Source organism: Stegodyphus dumicola, chromosome 4, assembly GCF_044657685.1.
Source record: "Stegodyphus dumicola isolate Sdum_Otavi_A_Nest chromosome 4, ASM4465768v1".
Classification (NCBI taxonomy): Eukaryota; Metazoa; Arthropoda; class Arachnida; order Araneae; family Eresidae; genus Stegodyphus; species Stegodyphus dumicola.
In genome coordinates, this window is record NC_140771.1 from 13994433 (window position 1) to 14021388 (window position 26956).

At 30.3% G+C, this 26956-nt stretch overlaps 1 protein-coding gene across 3 annotated transcripts in view; it reads left to right on the forward strand.

Moving 5' to 3' along the window:
• The window catches only part of kst (spectrin beta chain, non-erythrocytic 5 kst), a 329664-nt gene that overhangs the window by 292199 nt on the left and 10509 nt on the right, over window positions 1-26956 (forward strand). For all 3 annotated transcript variants that reach the window (XM_085814577.1, XM_085814575.1, XM_085814576.1), the window contains 12 exons: window positions 4352-4538; window positions 9039-9239; window positions 9912-10007; window positions 11188-11322; window positions 11590-11772; window positions 11907-12098; window positions 17888-18043; window positions 18508-18725; window positions 19521-19809; window positions 21848-22030; window positions 24709-24831; window positions 24918-26076. In XM_085814577.1, coding sequence (XP_085670703.1) covers window positions 4352-4538; window positions 9039-9239; window positions 9912-10007; window positions 11188-11322; window positions 11590-11772; window positions 11907-12098; window positions 17888-18043; window positions 18508-18725; window positions 19521-19809; window positions 21848-22030; window positions 24709-24831; window positions 24918-26076 — 3122 coding nt within the window. The remainder of the gene's footprint in view (window positions 1-4351; window positions 4539-9038; window positions 9240-9911; window positions 10008-11187; window positions 11323-11589; window positions 11773-11906; window positions 12099-17887; window positions 18044-18507; window positions 18726-19520; window positions 19810-21847; window positions 22031-24708; window positions 24832-24917; window positions 26077-26956) is intronic.

Genomic DNA, 26956 nt, shown 5'->3' on the forward strand with positions numbered 1-26956 from the left:
TGTATGAAAAATAAAAACGGATCGTTCTACAACTTTAAGAATTATCATCGGCAAATGGAAAGACTGACGAATAGAAAATTAATAAGTATATGCACCGATAATGGTGGGGAATTCTGTAACAGGCAATTCGAAGGGTACTTAGCCAAAAATGGAATTAGTGTTGAACACACGGACGCGTACACCCCAGAAGAGAACGGTGTGTGTGAACGTTTTAACCGAACGGCATTAGACGCAGTTAAAGCTATGCTTAATGATGGTAAAATGGGAAGAGAATGGTGTGCAGAAGCTCTTGGCTGTTTCGTACATACATGGAACAGAGTATGTCAATAAAAGCAACCGAACCCCTTATGAAATGTTCCTAAATAGAAAACCCAGTGTTGTTTATTTTAAAGTATTTGGTTGTAAAGCCTATGTTGGTGTGCCAAAACAGATTAGGAATAAATTAGAAATAAGGTACAAAGAAGGAATCATGGTAGGATATGTGAAGGAAACTAGGGGTTATAGGATATGGCTGCCAGAAGAACGCAAATTAATAGAAACCTGTAATGTGAAGTTCGATGAAAAACTGTATGCAGCAAATGGCATCCTGGAACAGAAATCAAAGCCTAAATTTAAAAGACTAGAGGAATCTGAGCTATTAGCAGAATCAGATGAAGAACAGGAAATTTCTAGAGAAGAAATAAAGTTGTCAGATGACAAATCTACTCCGAAAGAAGTATCAGACTTAAACTGGCAAAGAAAAGCAGTTAAAAGGCCAGATGGAACACATACAGACATATATTATTATGTAGAGGGAACAGACACCCGTTTTAGATCCTATGATGATACTGAAAAGTATTGTGAGGCAAGAAATATTAAATATGAAAAAGATAAGTTCGATTTTAGTGGAAAAAACGAATACTCGGGGAAAGTTAATTTTGTAGAACAGGAGACTAGCTCTGTGTCTGAAGAGGCAAATTCCGTAGAAATAGTTATCCCACAAAATTTTAAAGAAGCACGAAAATCAGTAAATGCCGAAGAATGGGATAAGGCAATGAAAGAAGAAATCGACACAATAAAGAAAAAAAAAGGTTTGAGAATTAGTCGAAAAGCCAGAAAATAAAACTATAATAGGAAGCAAATGGGTCTATACGCTAAAATGAAATGAAAAGAATCAAGTGGTTAGATACAAAGCACGCTTAGTTGCACAGGGATTCAGGCAGAAAAGAGGTGAAGATTTTGATGACGTTTACAGTCCTGTAGTAAATTTTTCAATCATAAGAATATTTTTCACTATACAGGTATGTTTATATGGATGGACTAATTGTCAGTTAGATGTAAAGAACGCATATTTATATGCAAACCTAAATGAGAAAATATATATGACCCAACCAGAGGGATTTATCGAAGAGAAAAATAGTGTGTTTATTACACAAGGCCATTTACGGTCTACATCAAAGCGACCGTGAATGGTTTTGTGAATTTGAAAGTACTTTAGAAAATCTACATTTTAAGAAAATACAATGGTGTAATTGTGTTTATAAGGGTTCAAATGTAATTCTCTTGTTATATGTAGATGATATTGTGATTTTTAGTAAAGATCAATATAGTATAGATAAAGTAATTTCACAGCTGAGTAAGTTTTTTGATCTTAAAGTATTAGGCAAAACTAAAACGTTACTTGGAATTGAATTCTTAGAGAATGAGAATGGGGTTTTTATACATCAGCAAAAATATATCGAAGAAATTTTTGAAAAATTTAAACATTTCCAGATACCAATAACTTCACTTCCCATACCTAAGGGCACTATTCTTACAAAATTAGACTGTCCATCTACAAGTGCAGAAATTGCGGAAATGCATATATTACCCTTTAGAAATCTGTTAGGATGTTTAGTTTTTGTAGCTAACAGGACAAGGCCTGAGATATTACATATGCAGTGAATAACTTATCACAGTTTCAGGAGATTCCTGGAATTAGGCATTGGGAAGCATTGTTGAAATTGCTTGGTTATCTCAATAGTACTAAATTATATAAGTTAAACTTATCAAAGATTAAACATCTAAATTTATATTGTTATTCAGATGCTGATTATGCAAGTAATAGAGATGACCGCGTGTCCATGGGAGGATTTATATTATATTTAGATGAAGTACCGGTAATCTGGAAAACTGTTAAACAAAACTGTGTAAGTTTATCAACCATGGAAGCGGAGTATATCGCCTTATCTGAAGCAGCGAAGGAATTAATGTGGACAAAAAATGTCTTACAAGATGAAATTTTAAAGTTTAATTTAAGAGAGTGCAAACTATTTTGTGATAACAAGTCTGCGATTGATTTTTCTAGATCGCCAATAGAAAATCGCCGAACTAAGCACATAGACGTAAAATATCACTTTGTTAGAAGACTAGTAAATGATGGAGTGTTTGACCTTGAATTTATCACCAGTAAATTAAATACTGCCGACTTATTTACAAAAGCAGCGACTGCTGTTAATTTAAGAAAGTTTTGTTTAGATGTTTTCAGTGTTTAAAGACAATAAATGTTTTTGTATAATGGAACTGAACTATGAACTTCTGTGCAAGTTTTGTTTTTATCTTTGCATGAGGAAAAGAGGGCCGTTTGTTGGCTTTAGTTTTCCGCATGCAAATTTTGATCGGAGGACAATCGGCGGTAAGCTAACGTGGTTGCCGCCGATTGGCCGATGACGTCAAGATCGGCGGGTTGGCCGAGTATAATATATATGTACGCCGGTATCGGCGAAAGTTCTTGTTTCTTGTTCTCTTGTGTGATTATCAGTTAGCATTATGCTAGTTTGCTTTCAATCAAATGATTTTAAATATAAAGGCTACAGTGTTAGCTCTTTTATTTTATTTACGGAATAAACGGATTTTATTTACGGATTTATTTAGTTTAGTCTTAGCTTTATTTAAGGGAAGCAAAATATGCTTTGCCTTTATCACCACTGCCAACAGTAACAAGCATACTAATTAATCAAACTCAGGTTGTATTGTACAGTCAAAAGTCGTTAATCCGGACTCGTCGGGACTTCGACGATTCCGGATTATCGATTTTTCCGGATTATAGATCATCAGTTTAAATCTCATAAGATGACATGCAGAAATTCTAAAATTAAAAATATGAAACCGTAATTTATGAAATAAAGAACAATTATGATCTAAAGGGTATCAAAATTTACAAAAAATAAAAGCTTAATATTTATTTGTTTACTTTATTAAACATTTCTTTCAATGTAAGTTGTTTAAGTTGCTTCGTTTTATGTGATCATACTTTCTCTTTAATTCTATAAACAGACATAATTTCTTGTTCAGTTACAAAGTTCTGCTGTTCAAGTCCCGTAATTGCTGTGCTGAAAATGCCGACTAACTTGTCAATCGAAATTATTTTGTTTTCACTAACCTCTCTGTCACCTTCTTCATGTCTTTATCCATTTTTTGCAGCAATTCCACTTTTTGTTTGATGGACATCGAAACATACTTTCGTTTTGTAGATCCTTTGGAAGCTCCAGCATCAGAAATTCTATTTGACATAATCGAAAGTTCAAGTTTACTTTTATAAAATTGCTCTTACAGTCTGCAAAAAATAATAATACGGATCCAATTCGAAGATTAAGGAACAATGCAATCATCAACATTAACTGAAATAGATAATTATATAATTTTAGGTTATACCGTCCGTTATACATAAAACGCGCACGCGAAAACATATTCTGTGCTTGCGCACACGCATATGCGCAGTCGTAAAGGTCTTACGTGCACGTGTAAACGCCTATGCGCGTGTGTCAACACGGCGCATGTGCAGAAAGTTTTTAGCTTTGAGTCTGGATTATGGGTGTCCGAATTAACGACTTTTGACTGTATACTGTGGTCTCACAATATTAATAATTATTTTTTCAACACTTGTTTTCCATTTTACATATGCATGATGCTAATTCATTCGTATGTAAAGCGGAAATTTTGCATTTACAATTACAATTTGTTTTACTGAAAAGTTTCCATTTCCTATTCCCCATTCCCAATAATTTCATTGAAATTTAGTTTTTATGTAAATATTTAGTTTTCAATACTTATTTCTTACTGCATAATATTTAATAAAGGTTTAAAATTTTTCTGAATGTAAATTATAATGGATTTTAGAATGGTTTATTTAAGTTTAACACATCTGTATTAAAATAAAAACAACCTCTCTATATATGACTGGAAGTAAATTGTCAAAAACTAACTATTGTTCATTTGACCAGTTATCCAAATAATTTTTAAATATTATTAATTAAAAGTACTTTTGCCTGACAGAAAATAAATGCATTAATCTGTAATTTTAAAATACATTCAACTATTTTTGTATTTTTAGATATCAGTCACTCCATGATCCTGTTCAGATTCGACGGGAAAATTTGGAAGATTCTCTTCTTCTTCATCAGTTTAACAGGGATGTAGAAGATGAGTTGTCATGGATTAGTGAAAAAGAGCCATTAGCAGCTTCAACTGATCTAGGGAATAATTTAGTAACAGTACAAAATCTCCAAAAGAAACACCAGGTAAATTTTGAAATTGATTTTGCAGTGCAGTTTCTATTTTTATTTAAAAAAAAAATTTTTTTTTTAATGTACAAAGTCTGAATTGATATTGTCTATTCATTATCAATTTAGACTTGAATCTTTTGATTCCTTTCTGTCTAAAATTTATTTTGCCAAAACAGAAAAGAAATACAGATGTGTATTTGAAATCAGTGTAGATAATTTTAATGATTAATTTGAGAAAGAATCTTACATTTTCCACTGTTTGTTACATATGAAAACCTTCATTATCCCATTTCTTTAAATTTGTGAAGAGCTAAGAAAAGCTGTTATAAATATATATAAAAAAAGTATTCAGTTTTGCTTAAAGTTATAAACGTTAATACATCTTTTAATCATATATTACTATTAGAGATATATGCATTTTTTGAATTTGAATAAATAAAATGTGCATTCCCCATTTTATTTTAATACAGCAAGGGACATTGTCTAAAAGATTGATAAAAAAGGCAGTTTTGGTTGTTGTTTTTGTTAAGAGTGTGTGTGTATATACGTATATATAAACATGAATGAATTTTTAGAATGTAGGAAAGCCTCTGCTATTGTAATATTAGCAATCTTGGATTCATTTTATAATACAGTGATAATAAAATTAAGTTCTAGTACATCAACTAAAAAGGTTTTCACAATTCTGAATCATATATTACCTGATTATGATATTTATTAATTCTGAATGGTAATTGTACAAAATGTATGATTATTTATAAATAATGATGATGTATATAAAGGAATGGAGTGTACAAAGACTGATGGCACACACTATTTTTTAAAGTAAATGCAGTGAATATTTCCAGGAAAATTTTGCTACAGCATCTACAAGTTTCAGCATGATGCAGGATATGAAACGCACATATATACAGTTTAAATAATGATATCATTTGAAAGCATGAAAAGAATAGAAGAGTGTTATTCCATTAAGTTAATGTATAATATTTTCTCAAGTATATGGAAAAAAGCTCTCCTCCTTTCTGTTTTCTGTGGAAGAATAACAATTAAAAGAAGATATAAATGTCTTTGATATGTTGTCCTTGATGTTTTTCCTGAATTTTTGAATTAAACAGAAGTTTAATCATAGATCTAAGCATAGAAGGTTGATCTTTAAAGCTGAAATTCAATATGCTGCAACATTAGTGAATTTGAAGTAGTTAGAAAGTACTGTGATTCAAAGTAATGTGTAGATTTATGCATCATGTATAGTGCAGTAGTGTGTGATAGGCAATATTCTGCAAGTTATCTGCTTTACTTCATACTCCCTCAACAAAGTAGCTAGTCCACTTGAGGATGGTGCTTGTCAGCCTGTTTGAGCCTTGCCAGTGGTTCTAGTTTCATTTCACATCTAGAGATATGACTGTGGGAGCTATCTTTGTTGGAAGGGGCAGTGAAAGGGACACTTTTAAAAATTTATTATGGACAAACTGTGAGCAGTAGGACCTGAGAAAAGTATATGATTTCAAAAGTAAGGGTGTAAATGTTATTTACATGTAATTCATTTTGCAAACACTCTGTTTGGCAGCCATGTGTGACTATAAATGTAAGTGTGATGATCAAACTCTTGCCAAACGTGGACCAGCATGTCCTTCGAGATTGTGGCCATTACTTCTGCAATTCTCAATTTGAGTTCTAGAATATCGCGTGGAAGAGGAATGTTGTATACAAGGTCCTTCGCATAACCCCACAGAACAAAGTTACAAGGGCTGACTGATATCAAGGGATCTAGGAGACCATTTTAGCACACATTGATCTATTACCCCAACATGACCAGTCCAACGATTGGGCTCTGTATTTAGATATGCTCTAACAAAATAGCAAAAATGTGGATAGCCCCATCTAACTGAAAGACAAAGTTATCAGAATCATTCTTCAACTACTGCATTAACCACTTTGGCAGCACTGCAAGGAAGGATTATCCAGTTACAGTAGATTCTTCAAAAAAGAAAGGCTCGTAAAATTTCCAATGAGACATAGCACAAAAGACATTGACATTGGGAGCTCGTGTTCTGCTGTTTCATGTGAGTTTTGTGTTCCCCAAATTTTGCAGTTGTGTCTGTTCATTTTTCCATTTGTGTGAAATTTTGCCTCAACATAAAGAATTAACGTATTAACAAAATCATAATCTTTCAACTGCATTGCAGAGCAAAAGTCGAATCGCTTGTCTTTGTCTTGGGGGTATAACTTTTCAACTAACCGCAGTCTATACAGTCTCGTATGTAATTTTTTACATATGACATTACATACAGTCATTGTTGGCATTTTCAGCTTACCTACAGCAATGCATATATATTTTCTAGTACTCCTTGTGAACACTTCTCTCACTTATTCAGTGTTCTTTACACTAATACTTGGCCAACCTCTTTTCTGCTTCACACACAAACATCCAGTTTCAGTGAACTTTCCATGCCTTCCTGGTTTCCTGTACTTCATCCTAAATTTTTGTTGGACACTTGTTTCACTCTTTATTTTGTCAAATTCTAGCACGCAAAAGGCCTTCTCGGCTCCAGAAAGTGCCATCTTGCTTCTGACACCACATAATGACAATAAATGGAACTATTCAATATACCTGCAATAATAAAAAAATATACTTCCTTACTCTTTGACATTATGTGCTTTCTTACTTTTCTACTTCTGATAGTTTGTCTACAACAAATTTTTAAAAGTGTTTCCATACTTAATGTGCACCCTGTACAAAAAAATCAGACATGCGGTTAAAAGCATTCTATTTTGATTGTTGAGCTGCTAAGTTGAATGAGAGTAGAAGGGATGCATGCATTGCTGTTCATTCGGCTTGAAATGGAGTTGTCATTTTCAGAGTTCTCGAATTTCACAACAGTTTGAAGTAGATATATATATATAAAAAGTCCCAATGCTGCTATAAGCATGCTGATGTACATCATTTGAAATAGATGTGTGTGGCAATTAACTGCTACCCATATAGAAACACAATAATACTGTACAGTATTGATGCTATTTCTCTTTTGTTATCTAAGACAGGTTTAGGGTCTGACTACCATTTATTATGATTGCTACTAACATTACACCAAATCATAGTCGTTAATGCTTGCAATGTTCTCATGCTAGATTTACTTGAAGTTGATTAATGACACAGTATGACACAGTAATGTTCTTCATGCTTTTGTCTTATTAATAATTATTGCTATGTGAAAATGTGGAGGCAGTCTAGCATTTGGTTTATCTTTCTACCACTACTCTATATCAAATCAGAGTTGTGGTTTTGCTTCACGTTAGCATCAGCTTGTGATGAGCCGTAATAACTATAATGGATGCAATGACAATATGGTGTTATTATTATAAAGTGCTGCATCCCATTGCACTATCATTTTCAGCCATAGAAAATGCTGTTATCCTGCATAATAATGCATATTCACGTACAACTAATATAATCAGTATATTAGTTGTACTTTTTTAAAGTATCCAAATGATTCCTTGGACATCACAGTGCCAAGATCTTGTCAGGTGAGAATCTGTGAGACATGATTGTCATTAAATGGGTATTCTCCTATAGCTTTACAAGGAAGCTGAATTAGAAACTTCGGCTGGTAATGTATTATATGTCTATGATGAACTTAATTAGACTAGTCTTTGAAATAACCATATTGTCATATGTCATATGTATATATATATGTATATACAAAATTTCAAGACAGATTTTGAGGATTTAATAATTTATCACATTGAGTTTATTATGTCATTCAAAATAATGCCATATTACTTACTTAACTTGTTTTTTTTTTTTTTTTTTTTTTTTTTTTTGTGTGTGTGTGTGTATTATTTATTGCCATTGAACACATGTAAATATTTGAATTTAAATGATTTTTCAGAACATTCATCTTTTTCCATCTTTTATCAATCTGAAACATTACTTTCAATGATTTTTCACTTTTTTCTGCTGAACCACGTATGCTCTTTTGTTCATTGTATTTTTATGTGGTATACTTGCATATATGATGATTACAGTTTTGAAAATGGGTCACTAAAAAATTTCCTCTTTTGCAGTTATTGTTTTCAAAACATTTTGGAACTCAAAAATAATGTATGAAAAATTGTATGATTAATTATTATAAAATAATAATGAAAGTACTATACAACTAAGTTGTGACTGCCCTTTTTTTAAAATTTTGGATTCCTTATCATTATTCATAAAAACTACTTGGTTATATCAAGATATGTATAAATACAAAAATAGTATGCAAATGACTTTCTTTTACTTTGATAGTAATATTATATTAGTTCATATGAAGGAATGTGTCATTTATGATTGAAAATGAGAAAAAGCTTATTTATAGCTTTTTGAAATTATGAATTGCAGTAATTTTCCTACTGCTTTTTTCACCTTTAGTATTTATTATATAATCCAAATTATTTTATTATATCACATTTCATATAAACTTATTTTACAATATAGTAACATATTTAATTTTATATTCTTTATGCATTGATATTTAGGCATTAGAAGCAGAAATTCATGCCCATGAGCCACTTATAGCTTCAGTCATAAGCAAAGGAAAACAAATGATACGAATTGGTCATTTTGCAGCTGCTGATGTGGAAGCTAAACTGAATCAATTGCAGTCATCATTACAACAGCTGAAAGATCTTTCAAGCATTCGCAAATTGCGCTTACTTGATGCTGTTGAATCTCAAACTGTAAGTAACATATCTTTATTATTATATCACAAATTAATCTGTTTTTGCAGCAAAAATAAAATTATAAATCATTATACTGAATATTTAAAATCTGTCATTGATTTATAAATAAATCCACTATAACAGGATTGTCTGTACTTTATATTTGTAATATGCAAATTATTAAACCATGTTTACTGTTTGGGTTATTTTCTAAAATTTTCCTTCACTGATAGTGCTACAAATTAGAAGAAATGAATTAATGCCAAATTAGTAGAATTTGTTATTCAAATAATTTGTCATTTATTTATTTATTTATTTATATTTGTTATGATCGATTCCCCTCCTATCTTTCAAAATGGTTAACTTTTGTCATATTTCCTTTCAATAAAGTTTGTAGGAGGTGTGATATATATCATAATGAACTAATCAATAAAAAGGTGTAATAACTTTATTGTTACCTTGAACAGTTAATTACTGAGTGTCACATTTTAATTGTTCTAAGATTTTTCATTTATGTTTAGTTTCTAAAGTCCTGTGTTTTAATTTATGGGAAATTTGTAACAATGTGCTTATTGCAAGAATACTACATTAAAATATTTTATCTTATAGTTCTATTCTGAATGTTTTATCTTATAGTTCTATTCTGAATATTTTATCTTATAGTTCTATTCTGAATATTTTATCTTATAGTTCTATTCTGAGGCTGCTGAAGCTGAATCTTGGATTCAAGAACGCAAGCCACCTCTAATAAGCCCAGACCTTGGAAAAGATGAAGATTCTGTTCAGGTTGTAGACTTAGCATAAATTTAGTAAAAGGCATAATAGTTTTGAACTCACTTCCTTTTTCTTTTAGGATTACAAAAATATTTATATTGTTCAAGAGAATACTATAATTTTTAGAACATATTAAATAAAATAAAATCATAAATATTTATTGCCTATGATTACCATGCTGAGTTTATTTATTTGTTTACTTATATACCTCTAACCCCCCCCCCAAAAATGAGTGTAAATTTACAGTTTCATTATTATTCAAATAATTCTTATAAAAAATTTTATTGCATGTATGTAAATAAAACATTTTTCCTGAGCTAAGTCTTATGTAATGTAATGTTGAAATTAACAAATAAGTACAAAATTTTTCTGCTTCTACCTGGTTATGAAAATTTACTTTATTTCAAATGTAGATGTAGCAAAAATGTGAAATAAAAATCATTACAAAATACTACGTTAACTAAATAATGCAATTTTTATAGAATGCATTTGTTAGTTCAAATGTGTTATTTTTTTAATATGAAATTATAATGTAGTATATATGAATGGTAATTTACTATTTATAATTTATAATATGAATCATAAGTAATTGCTTGTTTGGTACCATTTGTGTTAAATATTAAGGTTTTATTTAATTTCTGTTAGAATTATCTTTTCTCGATTAATTTTTAACTTCCTAATAATAATTAAAATTGGTAAATAATCTTTAAAAGAGTTTTAAATATGTTAGAGTTTGCTATTGTTTAATCCTAGTTTTAATATTTTGAAAAATAAAATTAATATTATATCAATTTTCTTACTCTGTATAGCTCTTAATTCTTCGGTTTTTCATCACATCTCCTGGCAGATCACCAAGTCTCCCGTCTTAATCTTTACCAATAAAAGAGATTTTCAGCAATAAGGCAAATTTATTGAATTAAAGCTAAATTGTTCAAATTTAATTGAGCTTGAAATATGAAAAGAACCTTCCCTCTTTTCATATTTCAAGCTGGACAGCTATACCATTAAAATTATTTTGAGCAGCTTATAGAATTTGAACCTTTAAAGAGCAAAGTTAAATGTAATCATTTTGGTTCAAAGCTGATTCTGGATTACAATATTAAAACCTAAGCATTTCATTTCCACACAAAAGAAAGAGCAAGGAAAATTTTTAAAGTTGTATATTAATAATAATGTCTATTTCTATTTTCAGTCTTTAATGAAGAAACTTGATGGGCTTGAGAGAGATATTCATAATTTTAATAACAACATTATAAAGCTAGCAAAATTGAGCCAGGGACTCATAGAAAGAGGACATTTTGACAGTGAAAATATACAGAAAAAACAGGTAAAATATTTGATTTTTTTATTATTATTATTATTACTTAGTATTTTTATTTTATAGAATTTTTTCCTCCCAAAAAATTTTCAGTTTTCTCTCTTAAAAGCATAGAAATGCTATTTCAATTATAATGTTTAACATAGTTATCTAACATATGGCATTCATTTTATAAATTCCTTAGTAATTAATTATTAACATTTTTTCTCTTTAGTATTTAAATTGTGTGCTTGAGGCAAATTATAATGCCACAAAATGTTTTTGTCTCCATTGTAGAAAGAGGTTGAATCAAGCTATCTTGAGCTGAAAAATCTAGCTGAAGAGAGAGGTTATCGACTACAAGAGAGTAAAAGATTCTTTAATTTCATGAGAGACGCAGATGAAGTTGCTGCATGGATACAAGATCAAATGATTATAGCAAGTTCTGAAGATTATGGCAAAGATGTAGAGCATGTAGAAGTGAGTGTTATATTTTTTTTCATTTATACCTTTGCTTTTAAATAAAAGTAGGCAAAATTTGATTTGTTATTGATTGTCATATAATTCATAAAAATGTTCAATTATAAAAATGTATAATGTGTATGTTGTTTTAGATACTTATTCAAAAGTTTGAAGGATTTCTGAATACTCTTCATTCAAATGAAGACAGAGTGGCTAATTTAGAAAATTCTGCTACAACACTTCTGAAGGAAAACCATCCAGAATCACAAAAGATAATGGCCAGAAATGCTGAAATTGCTCATATGTGGGAAGAGCTTAAAGAATGTGCTCAGTCAAGACAAGAAGTTAGTTACTTAGCTTATTTGCTAATTATGTATTTGGAAAAGATTGATGTTGAGAATGTTTAAAACGCTAAATTACATTTTCATAAATTTCTAGTTAATTATAATTAAACTATAAACTTTTTGTCATTTATTTCCTTACATAATTTATTGTTTTATCATTTGTAAAAAGTAAGTTTTCATTGAAAAGGGGGACAGTTAAAATATGAAATTAAAAATTTCATTTTTGGTTTTAGTAATTATGAACTATTTTCAAATTGAAATTTTTTCAACATTTTTCATTATATTAATGAATTTCATATTGAAACAAAATTAAGCTATTTTGTAATATTGAGAACATAATGTTTATATAGAAAAAAAATAGATTTCCTTAATTTTAATATTTTCTTTTAAATGTCTGCATAAATAAATCTTTGAACTGAAATTGGTATTTTATGGTTAGCAGTATGCCATATGGCATCAAAGATAACTATTGGCATAAAACAAAACCTAACTCGAGCTGGGAAGTGCAAAAAACAAACAAATACAGAAGTTTATAAATAAGGTCTTTAGTATTATTTGTCTTCACATTCTGGTTTACCTTTCCCATAATTCTGGCTGTATGAAATTAAAGAAAAGAAAGGAAGGTGCAATGTAAAATAGTATATGCCTGTAGAATTTTATGGTGCATATATGCAAGATGGATAAAACATTTTACTAAACAGAAGTAATATAATGTAACAAATGAAGGCTTTAATAACTTAATTAAGCTATGATTGGGAAAACTGTAATCTGTTTTGGTGTAATGATAATATTACCTTTTGCTTTTCAAATAGTGTAACATTCATTTTAACATGAAACATCCTATATATATAACAAACATTCTCTATTCGTAAAAAGCAAATTTAAAGTTAATTAAATTTTAAATGAAATTGAATTACAAATGATTAATTATTGTTGCTATATTATATATAAATAATTACAAAACAATTATTTTGAAAACAAAACACAAATATGCCTAGTATTTTCGTGCTTTAACCTCTCAGCGTTACGGCCGGAAACTTCCGTACAGAAGGTTGCCTTCCACATTCATTATACATGAAAATTTCTGCTAGCTTTTAATGTATCTGATTTCAGTTTGGATGTATATTGGAAGAAAAGGAATCAAGGTACTTAATTAAAATCAAGAAAATATCACTTATTCATGACATTTTGAGGAACTTTGAAATTTCAGGGCTAAACCCGTAATGCTCAGAGGGTTAAGCTGCTGAAAAATTATCATTAAAGACATAAAGTAAGAAATTCAGGACTAATATTTCACAAAGACCAGAAATTGAAATTCATAATTAATAAATTTCAAATAATCATATAAATGCAACAAAGATCTTTAAATTGTTAAAACCAAAACATTTCAAACAAGCAAAACCACACTTCAAAAAATTTTTGAAATTTAATGAAAAATGAACAAAAACAGAAGAGGGATTCAATCAACCTCAATGTCACTTCATCAGGGGATAGGAACATTGAAATTAATTGAAATCTCTCTTCTACAAAAATTCTTGCTTTTCTGTATCCAGAATTAGCCAATGAACCATTTCAATGTGTATTTTAATTATAATTATAATAGTTCACCCGAAAATTCTGTCCCTTTCCCTAAGCAAGGAAAATGCAATCAAAGTGTGGCACGCAATGAACTTGAAGTTGATCTGTCAGCACTATCCTCATCTTCAGGGCAGATGTTTTTATTTTATTCTGCTTATAATTTCTTACTAAATGTAGTGTTTCATCTCGATGTACTTCGATATGATTTAAATCAATTTCCTCGTCATTATAAATATCACGAATACACATCGAATAGTTTTCTGGTTGCAATTTTCTAATTTCGACTATGCGTAATGTATGCTTTATGCATGCACGCGTTGAAAGAAATGTTTAATAAAGTAAACAAATAAATATTAAGCCTTTTAATTTTGATATTCTTTAGATCATAATTGCTCTTTATTTCATAACTTATGGTTCATATTTTAATTGTATAATTTCTGCATGCCATCTTACCAGATTTAAATTGATGATCTATAATCTGGAAAAACTCCTAATCTGGAATCGCCGAAGTCCTGACGAGTCCGGATTAAAGACTTTGTACTGTATAACTTTTTTAGATATAATAGAATTCCAATTAATTAGTAGAAAAATTAAAATCTTTTCTTTCATCAAAAAGTTTAATTTCCCTTAGTTTATGAATACTTAGATCAAGATAAACTTTTTTTATTGGTTTTGTTTAGTTTTAGACAATTTGGGTAGATGTTGCTGTTTTCGATGAGATTAAAAGAGTTGAAAGTAATAATGTCATCAATGTACCTATAAGTCTGTTCAAATTTACTGAAATCGTTATCATAAAGGCTTTTAAGGAATTTAAATTTTTTAGAAAATACAGTGGATGGACAAAAATATGGAAACTCCTTGTGAAATGCATGTTTGAAAAGAAAGATTGATTTTAATGAAATATGTAGGTGGCGCTGGCGTTTTTGACTACTGACGCCACCTATACAACTTCGTAAATGTGCTAAACAGTTCAGTTGTTGTCGGAGTACTGTTATGTGAGGTTTTCATTGCATTATATCAGAGTTAACAGACTTCGAACGTGGGCAAATTGTTGGAGCACATATGGTAGGTGCTTCCGTAAGCAAGGTAGCCGAGGTGTTTAGTGTTTCAAGAGGTACTGTATCGAAGATTTATTCCGCATATTTGAAAAGGGGAAAAACATCATCTGCTAAATCACAGCGCGGAAGAAAGTGTGTCCTGAGTGATCGTGACAGACGATCATTAAGGGCAATTGTGACGAAAAATAAGAAGACCACAGCTGCAAAAGTTACTGCTGAAATGAATGTTGTGTTACCGAACCCTTTGAGTACCAAAACAATTAGAAGGGAGCTTCATAAACAGGGAATTGCTGGCCGTGCTGCAATTGAGAAGCCACTCATCAGTGATGCTAATGCCCGTAAAAGGAAAAGGTGGTGTTTAAGTCATAAAGCCTGGACTATAGAGCAGTGGAAGCGAGTAATATGGTCTGATGAGTCTTCTTTCACATTGTTTTCCACTTCTGGCCGAGTTTACATCTGGAGAACGCCATCTCAAGCCTATAATACAGACTGCTTGTTGCCAAGAGTGAAACATGGCGGGGGTTCTATTATGGTTTGGGCAGCCATATCGTGGTTCTCTGCTAGCCCCATGATAACTGTGTCAGGGCACATGACTGCCAAGACTTATGTGAACATTTTGGCCGATCAAGTTCATCCCATGGTACAAACTTTGTTCCCCGATGGTGATGGTGTCTTCCAAGACAACAAAGCCCCTGTTTACACAGCTCACATTGTTCAGGACTGGTTTTCTGAGCACGAGGATGAGTTGTCCCATCTCCCCTGGCCACCACAGTCACCAGACCTGAATATTATTGAACCTTTGTGGTCTACATTGGAACGGAAAGTGCGTTCTCATTATCCACCGCCAACATCGTTATCAGAATTTGCCACCGTTTTGCAGGAAGAATGGTATAATATTCCCTTGGCAAACATACAGGAACTGTATTTATCCATTCCGAGAAGATTGCAAGCTGTTTTGGATGCCAACGGGTTTCCTACACCATATTAAGCAAAGAAACATGTTTCTTAAAGGTGTTTCCATATTTTTGTCCAACCCCTGTAGAAATAGGTTACAAATATGAGTGGAATATGAACTTCCCATAGGAATTTCTTGTGTTTGCAGGTAAAGAAAGTTTGAATGTTTAATATAGTTATTGTATAGTGAAAAATGCAGAAGTTCTTTCAATTTTTGTAAATCTAGTATATTAAGTATTTCAGGAAAAAATTCTGTCATTTCTATAATACTTTCATAGATTTCTTGAAGTGGCAGGGTCATGTAGAGATTTTCAAAATTATAGCAGTTAATATTGTAAATTTTAAGATTTTAAACTTTTTAATGATTCTCAAGTTGTTGTAAATAATCCAGCAGAAGTTTTGCAGTTTTTAGCAGTCGAATGCAGACTGTTCTAGTATATAACAGTGTGTATTCAATTTTGTATACATTAAACTTGTGATTAGTTAATCGACATCATGGTTAATCTGAGGACCAGAAAAAAAGAGTAACCCATGTTAAAATTAATAGAAAATTTCCGCTAATGGTTTACCATCATTTTCAAGTAACTTAGTGTGGAGAATAAATTTATTTAATTATATAAATCACTGATGTACTGTATATTTAAAACAAAATGGATATAGTGTAAATAACAAATATGCACCCAAATGGTAACTACACACATAACAATTATTCTAGCAGCTGTACACATGACAAAGATTTTGATCCCAATATCACCATTTTATTGCATTCCAAGTTTCAATGACTTTTATGAAAAAATTATGATTATTTTTTTATCTGAATCTCATTTATAAAACTTGTGCTTGTGGGATTTTCCTGTTAGAGAAGAAAAAGTGTTGACATTTCTGTGGGAATACAGTATTTCCTGCAAAATAACTGAAGAAACAATGGTTCAAATCTTTTCTCAAAATGATTCCTGTGAAATTTCCTCCATAATGAAAATAAAATCCTGTTGTAATTATATTTACTGATTATTTAATGGAATAAATTTATAGTTGAAACATAAAATATATATGCATGTAATACATAATTTTTACAATAAAAGTTATTGTTCTTTTTCTTGCATAAAACTCACCAAACTGCATCAAGGTGGTTGTGATAATGCATAGGTAGAAAATAATACTTACAAGAGAATTTGAACAATGTATTTAATTTGAAACTCGTATAAAAAATTGTTTAGAATTTTTTTATACAATAGTATTGAATAGATGAGTTATAATTCATAGTATTGAATAGATCAATTATAATTCATAGTATTAAATAGATGAATTATAATTCATAGTATTGAATAAATGAATGATAGTAATTTTTGTATCATCCTTTTTTAAACAAACTTTTTGTTTTGTAACTGGACCAAGTTAATCTGCCCACAATTAATCAAGTGTTAGGTTAACATTTAGTTTTCTTAAATTTCCTCTCAAATTCAAATTGAAGCACTGTAGAGCATCAACTTCAAAATATTCTTCCTATAGGTAAATGTACTTTGTTCACAGTTGTATTTAATGTAATTCCATCATTGTGAGCATTTGGCACTAGAAATTGAAAAAAGTGAATGCTATGAACCTTCAAACAGCATAATAGTTGTTGCTCCACTAATAATAAAATTCAGTTTCATTTTATGGTTTCATGAGATAAGCTTAATAATATTTGTCTTAAAAACAGTTATTGTGACTTATAAATGTGTCATGTGGCAATTGTCAAATTGCATAATCCATATTGATTGATTCGTTGTTGATAAATAAGTAAATAAAAATAATAAATCCTATCCTTAACCAAAAAAGGAAAAGAAAAGCAACTGGGATATGTTGAAAGCAAAATTTATGGTCTATGTTCATTCTTCCCACTCTTCTGTGATGATACCATTGGATTACTCCTTTAATTAGAAATATTTGACATTTTAGCACACAGATTGTTTTCTTGTTAACTGAAAAATACCTTGAAAGTATTATGTACAATATTAATCAGATATATTTCAAAAATCATATATTATTAATTATAAATTTTTTTACTAATTTCCTTTAAGTCTTCATAAATAGTTCTTAAAAATTAAAACTGAAAGCATTATGTAAAGAAAATAAACCTCTAAGATGCTGTTTATAGAATTAGCTGATATAAAAATTTTAATTATTATTTGTTAAAATTATAAAACCATGCTTTTATAGGCTTTAGCTGGTGCAAAGCAGGTACATACATTTGACAGAAGTGCTGATGAAACAATCAGCTGGATACATGAAAAAGATACTGTGTTGTCCAGTGAAGATTTTGGGCATGATTTAGAGACGATTCAGGCTCTTGTCAGACGGCATGAAGGTTTTGAGGTATGGTCCTAACCCTTAGTTTTCTTAGATCATGATTATTAATTATAAATTTTAGAAGTAAAACGGTATTTATTTCTTCCACAGCTTGTTTGACACTTTTCATAATTATCTTTGAAATTTTAATACCCATAGGATTTGAATATTCACTTTACCCTCATTAATCATTTATATATAGCAATGAAATATTAAATGTAGTTTTTTTTGGGGGGGCATAAAATAAAAGTGCCACTTGATTCAGGAATATTTTATCACAAATAATATCTTCAATCAAATATCAAGCTGTTTAAAAAATTGAAAAGTGAATATTATTATTCATAATATGTAAATGTTTCAAGCTTTATAATAGAATAGGAAATATTGATTTATACATCTAAAGAAACGATAAATGCCCTATTTGCATTAAAAAATGAGCTGATATTGTAGTATTGTTTCTTTCATAATTTTATTTAATTTCCTTTCTTCAGAGAGATCTTGCTGCAGTAAAGGAGCAAGTAGTTGCTTTAGTGGAGGAAGCACGAAGATTAGCTTCTCAGTTTCCTGATGCCAAAGATCACATTGATGCAAAGCATGAAGATGTTGCTGAAGCTTGGAATCAGCTCTTGGAAAAATCTGCAGAGCGGAAAGATAAACTCCAACAAGCTGAAAAGTTACAAGCATATTTTGATGACTATCGAGAGCTCATGTGAGTAATTTTATAATACTAATGCTGTATTATTTTTGAAGGGTTATACCTTAAAAATTCCAGATCCTGAAGATGTATTTGGTTTCTAATATTTGTATCTTGTATATTAAGATACAAATATTAGAAACAAAACTTGTATTCACTTGCATATTAAGAACATTATAATAAACATAATTTCAGTTTGGTAAATAAATTGGTATCACAAGTATGATTATTTAAACACAATAAAGGTGATTATTTTAATTGGACACATATCTTTCTCTTCATGATTATTTAACCCCCCCTCTTCTCTGAATCTATGAAGCTCATTGTCCTTCCATTTTTTTATGTTATCTTTATGCTAATACATTACATACAGAATATGAGAATCATGGTACTTCATAGGATGAGTAGATTTATTTCATGCATATAATATGTGCAATGTACCCATAAATGTGGGAGATTAAAAGCTCTGTGTATTTTAATTTATATATTGTATATAATGAGAATGTATATTTTAATTGGACAGATATCTTTCTCTTCATGATTATTTAACCCCCCCCCATTCTCTGAATCTATGAAGCTCATTGTCCTTCCATTTTTTTATGTTATCTTTATGCTAATACATTACATACAGAATATGAGAATCATGGTACTTCATAGGATGAGTAGATTTATTTCATGCATATAATATGTGCAATGTACCCATAAATGTGGGAGATTAAAAGCTCTGTGTATTTTAATTTATATATTGTATATAATGAGATTAGTAGAATTTTCATATTTTATAGTAAATAATTTTGTTTTTAATTTTAGGGCTTGGTTAAGTGAAATGATGGCCCTCATAACTTCACATGAATTAGCTCGAGATGTCAGTGGTGCAGAAGCTCTCTTAGCACGTCACAAGGAATACAAATCTGAAGTAGATACGAGATTAGAGAATTTTAATAAATTCTATGAAACAGGCGAGACTATCATAGCATCTGGTCATTTTATGGCTGAAGAAATAAAAGATAGAATTCATAGACTCAAAGCTGCGTTTGCACAGCTCCAAACAACGTGGGAAAAGAGGCAAATTATTTATGAGCAAAACTTAGATTCCCAGGTTAGTTTTTAAATCTTATATGGCATTGCTTGAGGTAAAAGAAAAATGTCTTATATTTCTTATATTAGTTTTAGAATTCAAATATTTGCACATTATTTATTGAAGAATTTTAGGGCATAATAATGACTAGGCGCTAAATGATGTAACTTGAATGTTCAGTTTTGAAATGCTGTGCCAAAAATTATTAGTAAAAAAATGGGTTGGATATGTAATGTATTATTTTTAAATTAATACTTATTGTGTTAGGTACTGTATACAGATTGTTTTCAAATTTAATAATTTGTAATTCTATCCCTAAAATGTAGTGCTTTTATAAATCATTAAAAAATAATTTTCTTTAATTTTGTATGTGGGAATAGAAATATGTAAAGTTATAAGAATTTAGTGAAATAAAATAAAAGGTTCAGTTTAACTTCTCTCTTTTTTTTTTTTTTTTTTTTTATGTAATGTATAGAATTTTTTATTCACTACTTTAAACGTATTCTTATTCAACGTACCAAAAAGTATGCAGTATGACTACGACATGTTGTAAGACATAGGTTTTATGAAATTAATATTTTATTACTTAATTAATTAACATGTCAGCTCTTGGAACAAATGACCATTTATATAAAATTAGTAGCAAAATTATAACATCAACAGCCCAAATATCTTATTAGTAAAATGTTTTCAAATAATATAAATTTTGATTCTTGTCTCTCCCAACGTTAAAAAAAAAAATGTGCATCATTATTATAATCCTGTTGATTGCAAAATAACAATTAAATTTAAATGATAATATATTGATAAGATGATAGACATACATAGTGCCCTGTTTTGTTTAATCGAAAAATTCATGTTTGTGTCTAATCTGTATTAGACCTTCAGATACGCATTAAGTCAATTTAATACTATTCTTAGTCTGTTAATAAAAGAGAGATCTGCAAGATTATTTTTAAATACATTATTTGAGTTTCTTAAAATTACATTAGTTCAATTTTCCTACTTTTATGGTCATTTTATCAATATTGATCTTACAACTTTCATGAGATTTTCATGCATGATTAAAAGTTTTTAGAAAGGAAAGAGATTAGCGTGGCTAAGAAAATTATCTTGGAGGGGAGGAGGCAGTAACAGTTTCCTGTGACTTTTAAAGAAGATTTTTGCATATATTTTTTCAAAAAAAAAAAAAAATATACATAAGAAAGGAAATGGATGAGAATGTAAAAATTCTTCAGTTATGAACAATAAAAGGGCACATCACATACACACATATTTATGTGTATATTACTGTTCATATTTTATAAATGTCTTCACAGCGATAAAATTCACAAGTGAAGTTAAAAGCATAATAATCTTCAGTGTTCATTACCAGACAAGATATTTTTAATGAGAGTAATTCATAATGTTTTAAAATAATTTAAGAAGTGTTTTTGACTGCTCCCTCCACTTTTGTCAAAAGTACATGTATAATGGTGGATCAAAAGTGCAGTGAAAACTGAAAATGCAGGATTCAGATTATCAATAGATTTTTCTCATTTTAGAAATCTGCAACGCATTATTATGGGTGTATTTCCTGGAAGTTATGGTTGTGTATCATTATGTCAATGTAAATGAGATCTTCAGTAGAAAATATCTGATATTACATGGATGCATGCCAGTTTGAATGTGTTTTCAGTTAGTTGCTGTGTTTATCTATATTATCAAAAACAATCAGTTAAGTTCTGAATAGCTTTAAGAAAAGAATTAAACGAATATTTTTATTACGTGTTTTGTATCATTATGTCAGTGCAAAATGATCTTCAATAGAAAAGATCTGATATTATGTGGATGCATGCCAGTTTAAATGTGTTTTCCGTTAGTTGCTGTATTATCTGTATTATCTAAAATGATCAATTAAGTTCTGAAATAGCTTTACGAATAGAATTAAACTAACTTTTTCACGTGTGTTTTGTGTAATAATTACATCGATTCTGTATCTAATAAATATTTGACATTCTTTTTTCCAATTAAGCAAAGCATTCCTTTGTGATAAGTTTCTTTTTTATTTTATCATCAGATTTTCAAAAGGGATGCTGAAACACTTGAAGCATGGCTTCAAAGTCGTGAACCAATTTTATTTGATAAGCAGTATGGTGATTCAATTTCTGCTGTTGAAGAACTAATAAGAAAGCATGAAGATTTCGAAAAAACTATTGAAGCTCAAGAAGAAAAATTCCTTGCTTTGAAGAGAATTACAAAGGTAAAAGCATTCCTTATTTTAAGAATATCTTCTGCTTTCTTTTCGTTTCTCTCTTAAAGTTTTAATTATACTTTAAGGTTTGAGCACTGAGGGCTCAAAACCAAAGCCTATTCACCTGTGGCAGAGTGTACTAGTAAGCACTCAAAAGAAAATGCAGCTGCTAAACTAATTGAAATTTTCATGTGAGTTCTGCTTGAAGTGTGCTCCTTTTTAGGGGGGGTTAGAATTTCAACATTAGGCATTCCCTTCCAGTAATCTTATTCCATAGAGAAAAATACATGAAAAGAATATGTACTTCTTAAGATCAAACTTTGTTCACAAAATTTGTTGCATGATAAATTAAGTATTTAGTTGTATTAGATTTTGTAGCTTAAATACAGGTGTAGTTTCTGCTGTCTAAAATATTTTATTGTGTAAAAAATATTCAAATACAGCTCCCTGACCCACATTTCAGGAACATTAGTTGAATTTTCTAAAACAGACAAATAAATTAAGAAAAAGACTTTTTAATAAAAGTATTGTTATTATAATTATGTATCTTTTTAATAATCTCTCTTTCTTCTCACAAGAAAATTCACTGTGATATTTAATTTATATTAACATAATTAAGTAGTTTTTTCCTTTTGGTTTATCCTGCCTTAATTTTTTTAATTTAACTTTCCAACCTTGTGTACAGGTACATCGATAATGATCAATTAACCACTTGCGCCACGCAAGACATGCCACGCACGTCGAGATGCTTTCATCTGAAACCACGAGCGACGTGAACACCACGTCGATAGGCATTTATCGCAAAAATGAAAACAACATAGTGTACACGTCGCCTAACAACGAGATAGTTTATTTCTCGAGCTACAGCTCTGGATTGCACTCGCAGGCGCAGAGCGGTGTAAATGAGACACTTTACCGCTTGTTATATTGTAGCGCACAGCACCGCAACCGTGAAGTTTAATCATAGCGCTAGTGGTTAACATGAATTTATATTTTAAGCGTTTTTGCTGCAGTATTTCAATTGGACTTTGTTTATGCTAAACCTTTAAGTTATTTTAACAGATATGTAATACTTCCAGCACCGTACGACAAGTGTTCAAGAAGAAGCTGTGCAGTTTTGTAAAATGCCTGTAAAATAATAAGATCATCACTGTTACATGTAAAAGAAAACTACATCTGATTTTAACCAAAGAATATACTGATTGATATTTATTATCTTAATGAGAATTTGTCTGTAACACTTTTCATATACACTGAGTTGTCAAAATATTAGATATTCCCTTTTTCTAACATATTCTGCTAGTGATTTAACAGCAATGAATTGCTTATATAAGACATACTCTTGAGAACAAATAGGGTATCACTACAATTAGTGTAAAAATAAGTAAGACCAAGAGTGAATGTGAGCTCAAGAGCACCAAAATGGACCTTTGCTGATTAGAAAAAAGTTGCTTTATCCAATGTATCTCATTTCCTGCTTCATCATATGATGATAAGATCAAAATATTGACCAAATATAATAAATTCAGGAGCCTTTCTTGCCTAATAATAACTTTTCAGGCTTGTGATGGTAATGTTGTGGTTTGGAAAATATGTTTCTGAAGTGCAGAAAGTTTCTTGATGTGTCTGGAAGCAATTCTGAACATCACAGCTTACCTCAATACCATTGCATAATTCATTTTTATTTATGATATTCCTTCGTTGATGCTGTTGATCAGTAGTGGCAGGAGCATTGTACCTTCTTATCATGAACTCATAGTCTCAAAATTGTTTTAAAAATGTAATCTAAAATTGAAATTATTTCCATGACCTCTTCAGTTCATTGACTTCCACATTATTGAGTATTTAGAGTTAAATTTAGAAGTATTAGAAATGCCATCTTTTAGATTTAAAAAACTTACAGCTGCCAATATATCAACATGGGCTAATGTTGAGTTCATGCTCAGAATATCAGTTGTTGTCAAAGCTAATATTGAATCAGGAAGTTATTAGCAGGTGTCAGAAATATTTTGGCCACTCTGTATATGTAAGTGGAAAATATTTTTACAAAAAATTCCATGATAAAATATCTGTTATATAATAATATCCTATTCCATGATAAATATCTGGAACATTAAATTTTACTATGCCTTATTATTCCAAAGTACTCATGAAGCTTTTATTCTTATTTTTAACACAATAATAATTATTTATTATATTGTACTATCAAGTGCTTTTGTTGTTTAAAGGAAAAAAAAAAATTAAATGTTATTATAGGAAAATCTTGAAAAAAAAATGAATAAATTAAAAAGTAGTTCATTATTTCAGTTAAAATTACTTTTTCCCTAAATGAATGCATTATTATTTCACATGAATCTTTATATTTTAATCTAGTTGTTAATAATAACAACTTTCATTTGTTTTCTGTTGCATTTATTATTTTATTCATTAATCTTTTAGAACAGTGAATATTCTTTGCTATCCTTTTTCCAGATTTAAACTTATTGCTAAGAACTGCTCACTATTCATCTTTTATTTTTATCCCTGTCTGGAAATTCATTAAGTCTTTTGCAGAACTAAATGCATTTTTTAGAATTCTTATGATTTTATTATTCTTTCTCTCTTTTTTTTTCTGTCCTTATTTACTGGGATAAAATAATTTTTTCATATTGATGTATTATGATACTTAAATTTCCTTAATTTTGTAGTTGGAAGAAGCATTTGCAAGGCAAAAAGAAGAAGAAGAACGTAATAGAAAAGCAGAAGTACAAAGAAAAGAACAGGAGAGGTTGGATGCTATAAAACGAAAGGAACAGAAACGTATTCTGGAAGTGAGTATTGGTCATATATTAAATTTTGTTGTTTATTTTATCCTTTATTATGAATCCTTTGATATCAATGTAAATATTTTTAACAGGAAAGAAGAAGGGAAGATGAAAGAAGGCGTACACAAGAGATAGTTTTGAAGAAGCCCGGTGAAGAGTATGAAATTGATGGCAATGAGATATCACCATTATCATCCCCAAAAAATATTCCTGAAATTCGCCATCCTCCTGGTCTTTTCCGAGCATCCAGTCAGAAGAGTTTAGATGGAGATAAACTATCTGTTAAACGGGGTGAAAGTATGAGAGTTGAAGGCTTAAGTCCATGGAAACCAGAATCTCCAGCTCACATGAAACGATCTGAAAGTATGAGGTTAGATGAAAGACAAAAGAAGCCAAAGAGAACTCCAAGCTTCACTACCCGAAGGCGCACCCAAAGTTTCCGGCGCCAGAGAACTCCTGCAGATTTACCTCCTGTTGAAATTGAAGGTTTTCTTGATCGTAAGCAAGAATTGCAAAGTGGTGGCAAAAGAGCTACTATTAGGTCCTGGAAAACTTACTATACTGTTGTTTGTGGGCAGCTTCTTTGTTTTTTCAAAGATAAAGAAGCTTTTGTGGATAACAATGCTGCTGCACCACCTGTGAGTCTTCTGCAAGCAAAATGCTCAAAGGCAGCTGATTACACAAAGAAGAAACACGTTTTTAGATTACAGTTAGTTGATGGGGCTGAATTTCTGTTTATGGCTCATAATGAGAAAATTATGTATGATTGGATGAATAAAATAGCATTTCATGCTGCTTTACCGCCAAGCATGCAGTTAATGCGATATGAAACTCGTAAAAGTAACAGTTCCGATAGTGTAAATTCTAGCCAAAAAGCATCAGTTGTGAGTGAAGATAGTACAGCTGGAGCACATGTCAATGATAATCATGAAACTACTTCAGCAACATCTAGCCAAGGGTCAACACCTGAACTTAGACGTGCTATAATGTCACACACTTCAAACCAAGTAGTTACTGATAGATCTTCTCTATCAAGATCACATCCACCTCCGTATGAGGAAGCTTTATTACGAGAAAAGCAGAAACCCCCAATTCCACCGCGAAACCTCCCCTCTCGACCTCTCTCAGATCCACCAAGTAGGCTAAATAGTCAGGAATCTTCAGTGTCTGTTAAAAGTCGTATTGAAATGTTCCAAAGTCAACAGCATGCTGCACCACCAGCCGTAGCTCCTAGGTCATCATTTCCTGGTGGTAAGTGAGAATTTTTTTTTTTTCCTAATCATAATAACCAGTTTGCAGTTTTATGGTTTTTTATTGCTGCAATATCTCGATCTTTTTTTTAGGGGGGACATTTGATTTTCATAACATGCTCATTGGCTTTTTTTTTTTTTTTTTTTCCATGAGCATTTTGTATGAAAAGACAAGTATAACTTTTTTATTAATAATGGTAGATAGTCAAGATTATCACTGCTATAGTTTTAAAATAGAAATATGCTTCTCATAATGTTTTCAAACTAAGTTTGCTTTTAATATTTTTTTCTTCAACTTATTTTTATGGGCAAAACCAGATACTGTTATTCAATGCCAAATGGTTTGAGCTGAGTTAAATTTTTATCATCAGAATGAAGATACATTCTCCACTTTATATGCATGGTAATAAATATTCCAGAAGTAATTGAAATGTGAGAGCTTCTCTCTTTTGGAAATGAAAGTAATAACTCTGTTTTAAAAGAATAAAATTTCACTGGCAGCACATCTTTGGTTAGTATAGTGTATGAATAATTATGATAATAATGGTAATAATAATATTTGTGATCACTATCTGTGTTAAGTAGACATATGTAATAATGTAGATTTTTTTAAAAACTTTTATATAGATATAATGTTATTGTCAGTTGTGATGATATATGAGAGATCCAAGTTTGACTAATTATATGAAAATTCATATCAACTATAATGTTCTCATAGTTGTTTATCTATTCATACATTCCCATGTATATGAAACTCATTGCTGCAAATTTCACTGATATCATATTCTGAGTGGGGGGAATTTTTATCATTGTGCATTAACCTACTTTAAATTTATTTTTTCCGATGAAATAATTATCTGTAGAATATGCCACCTAACTAT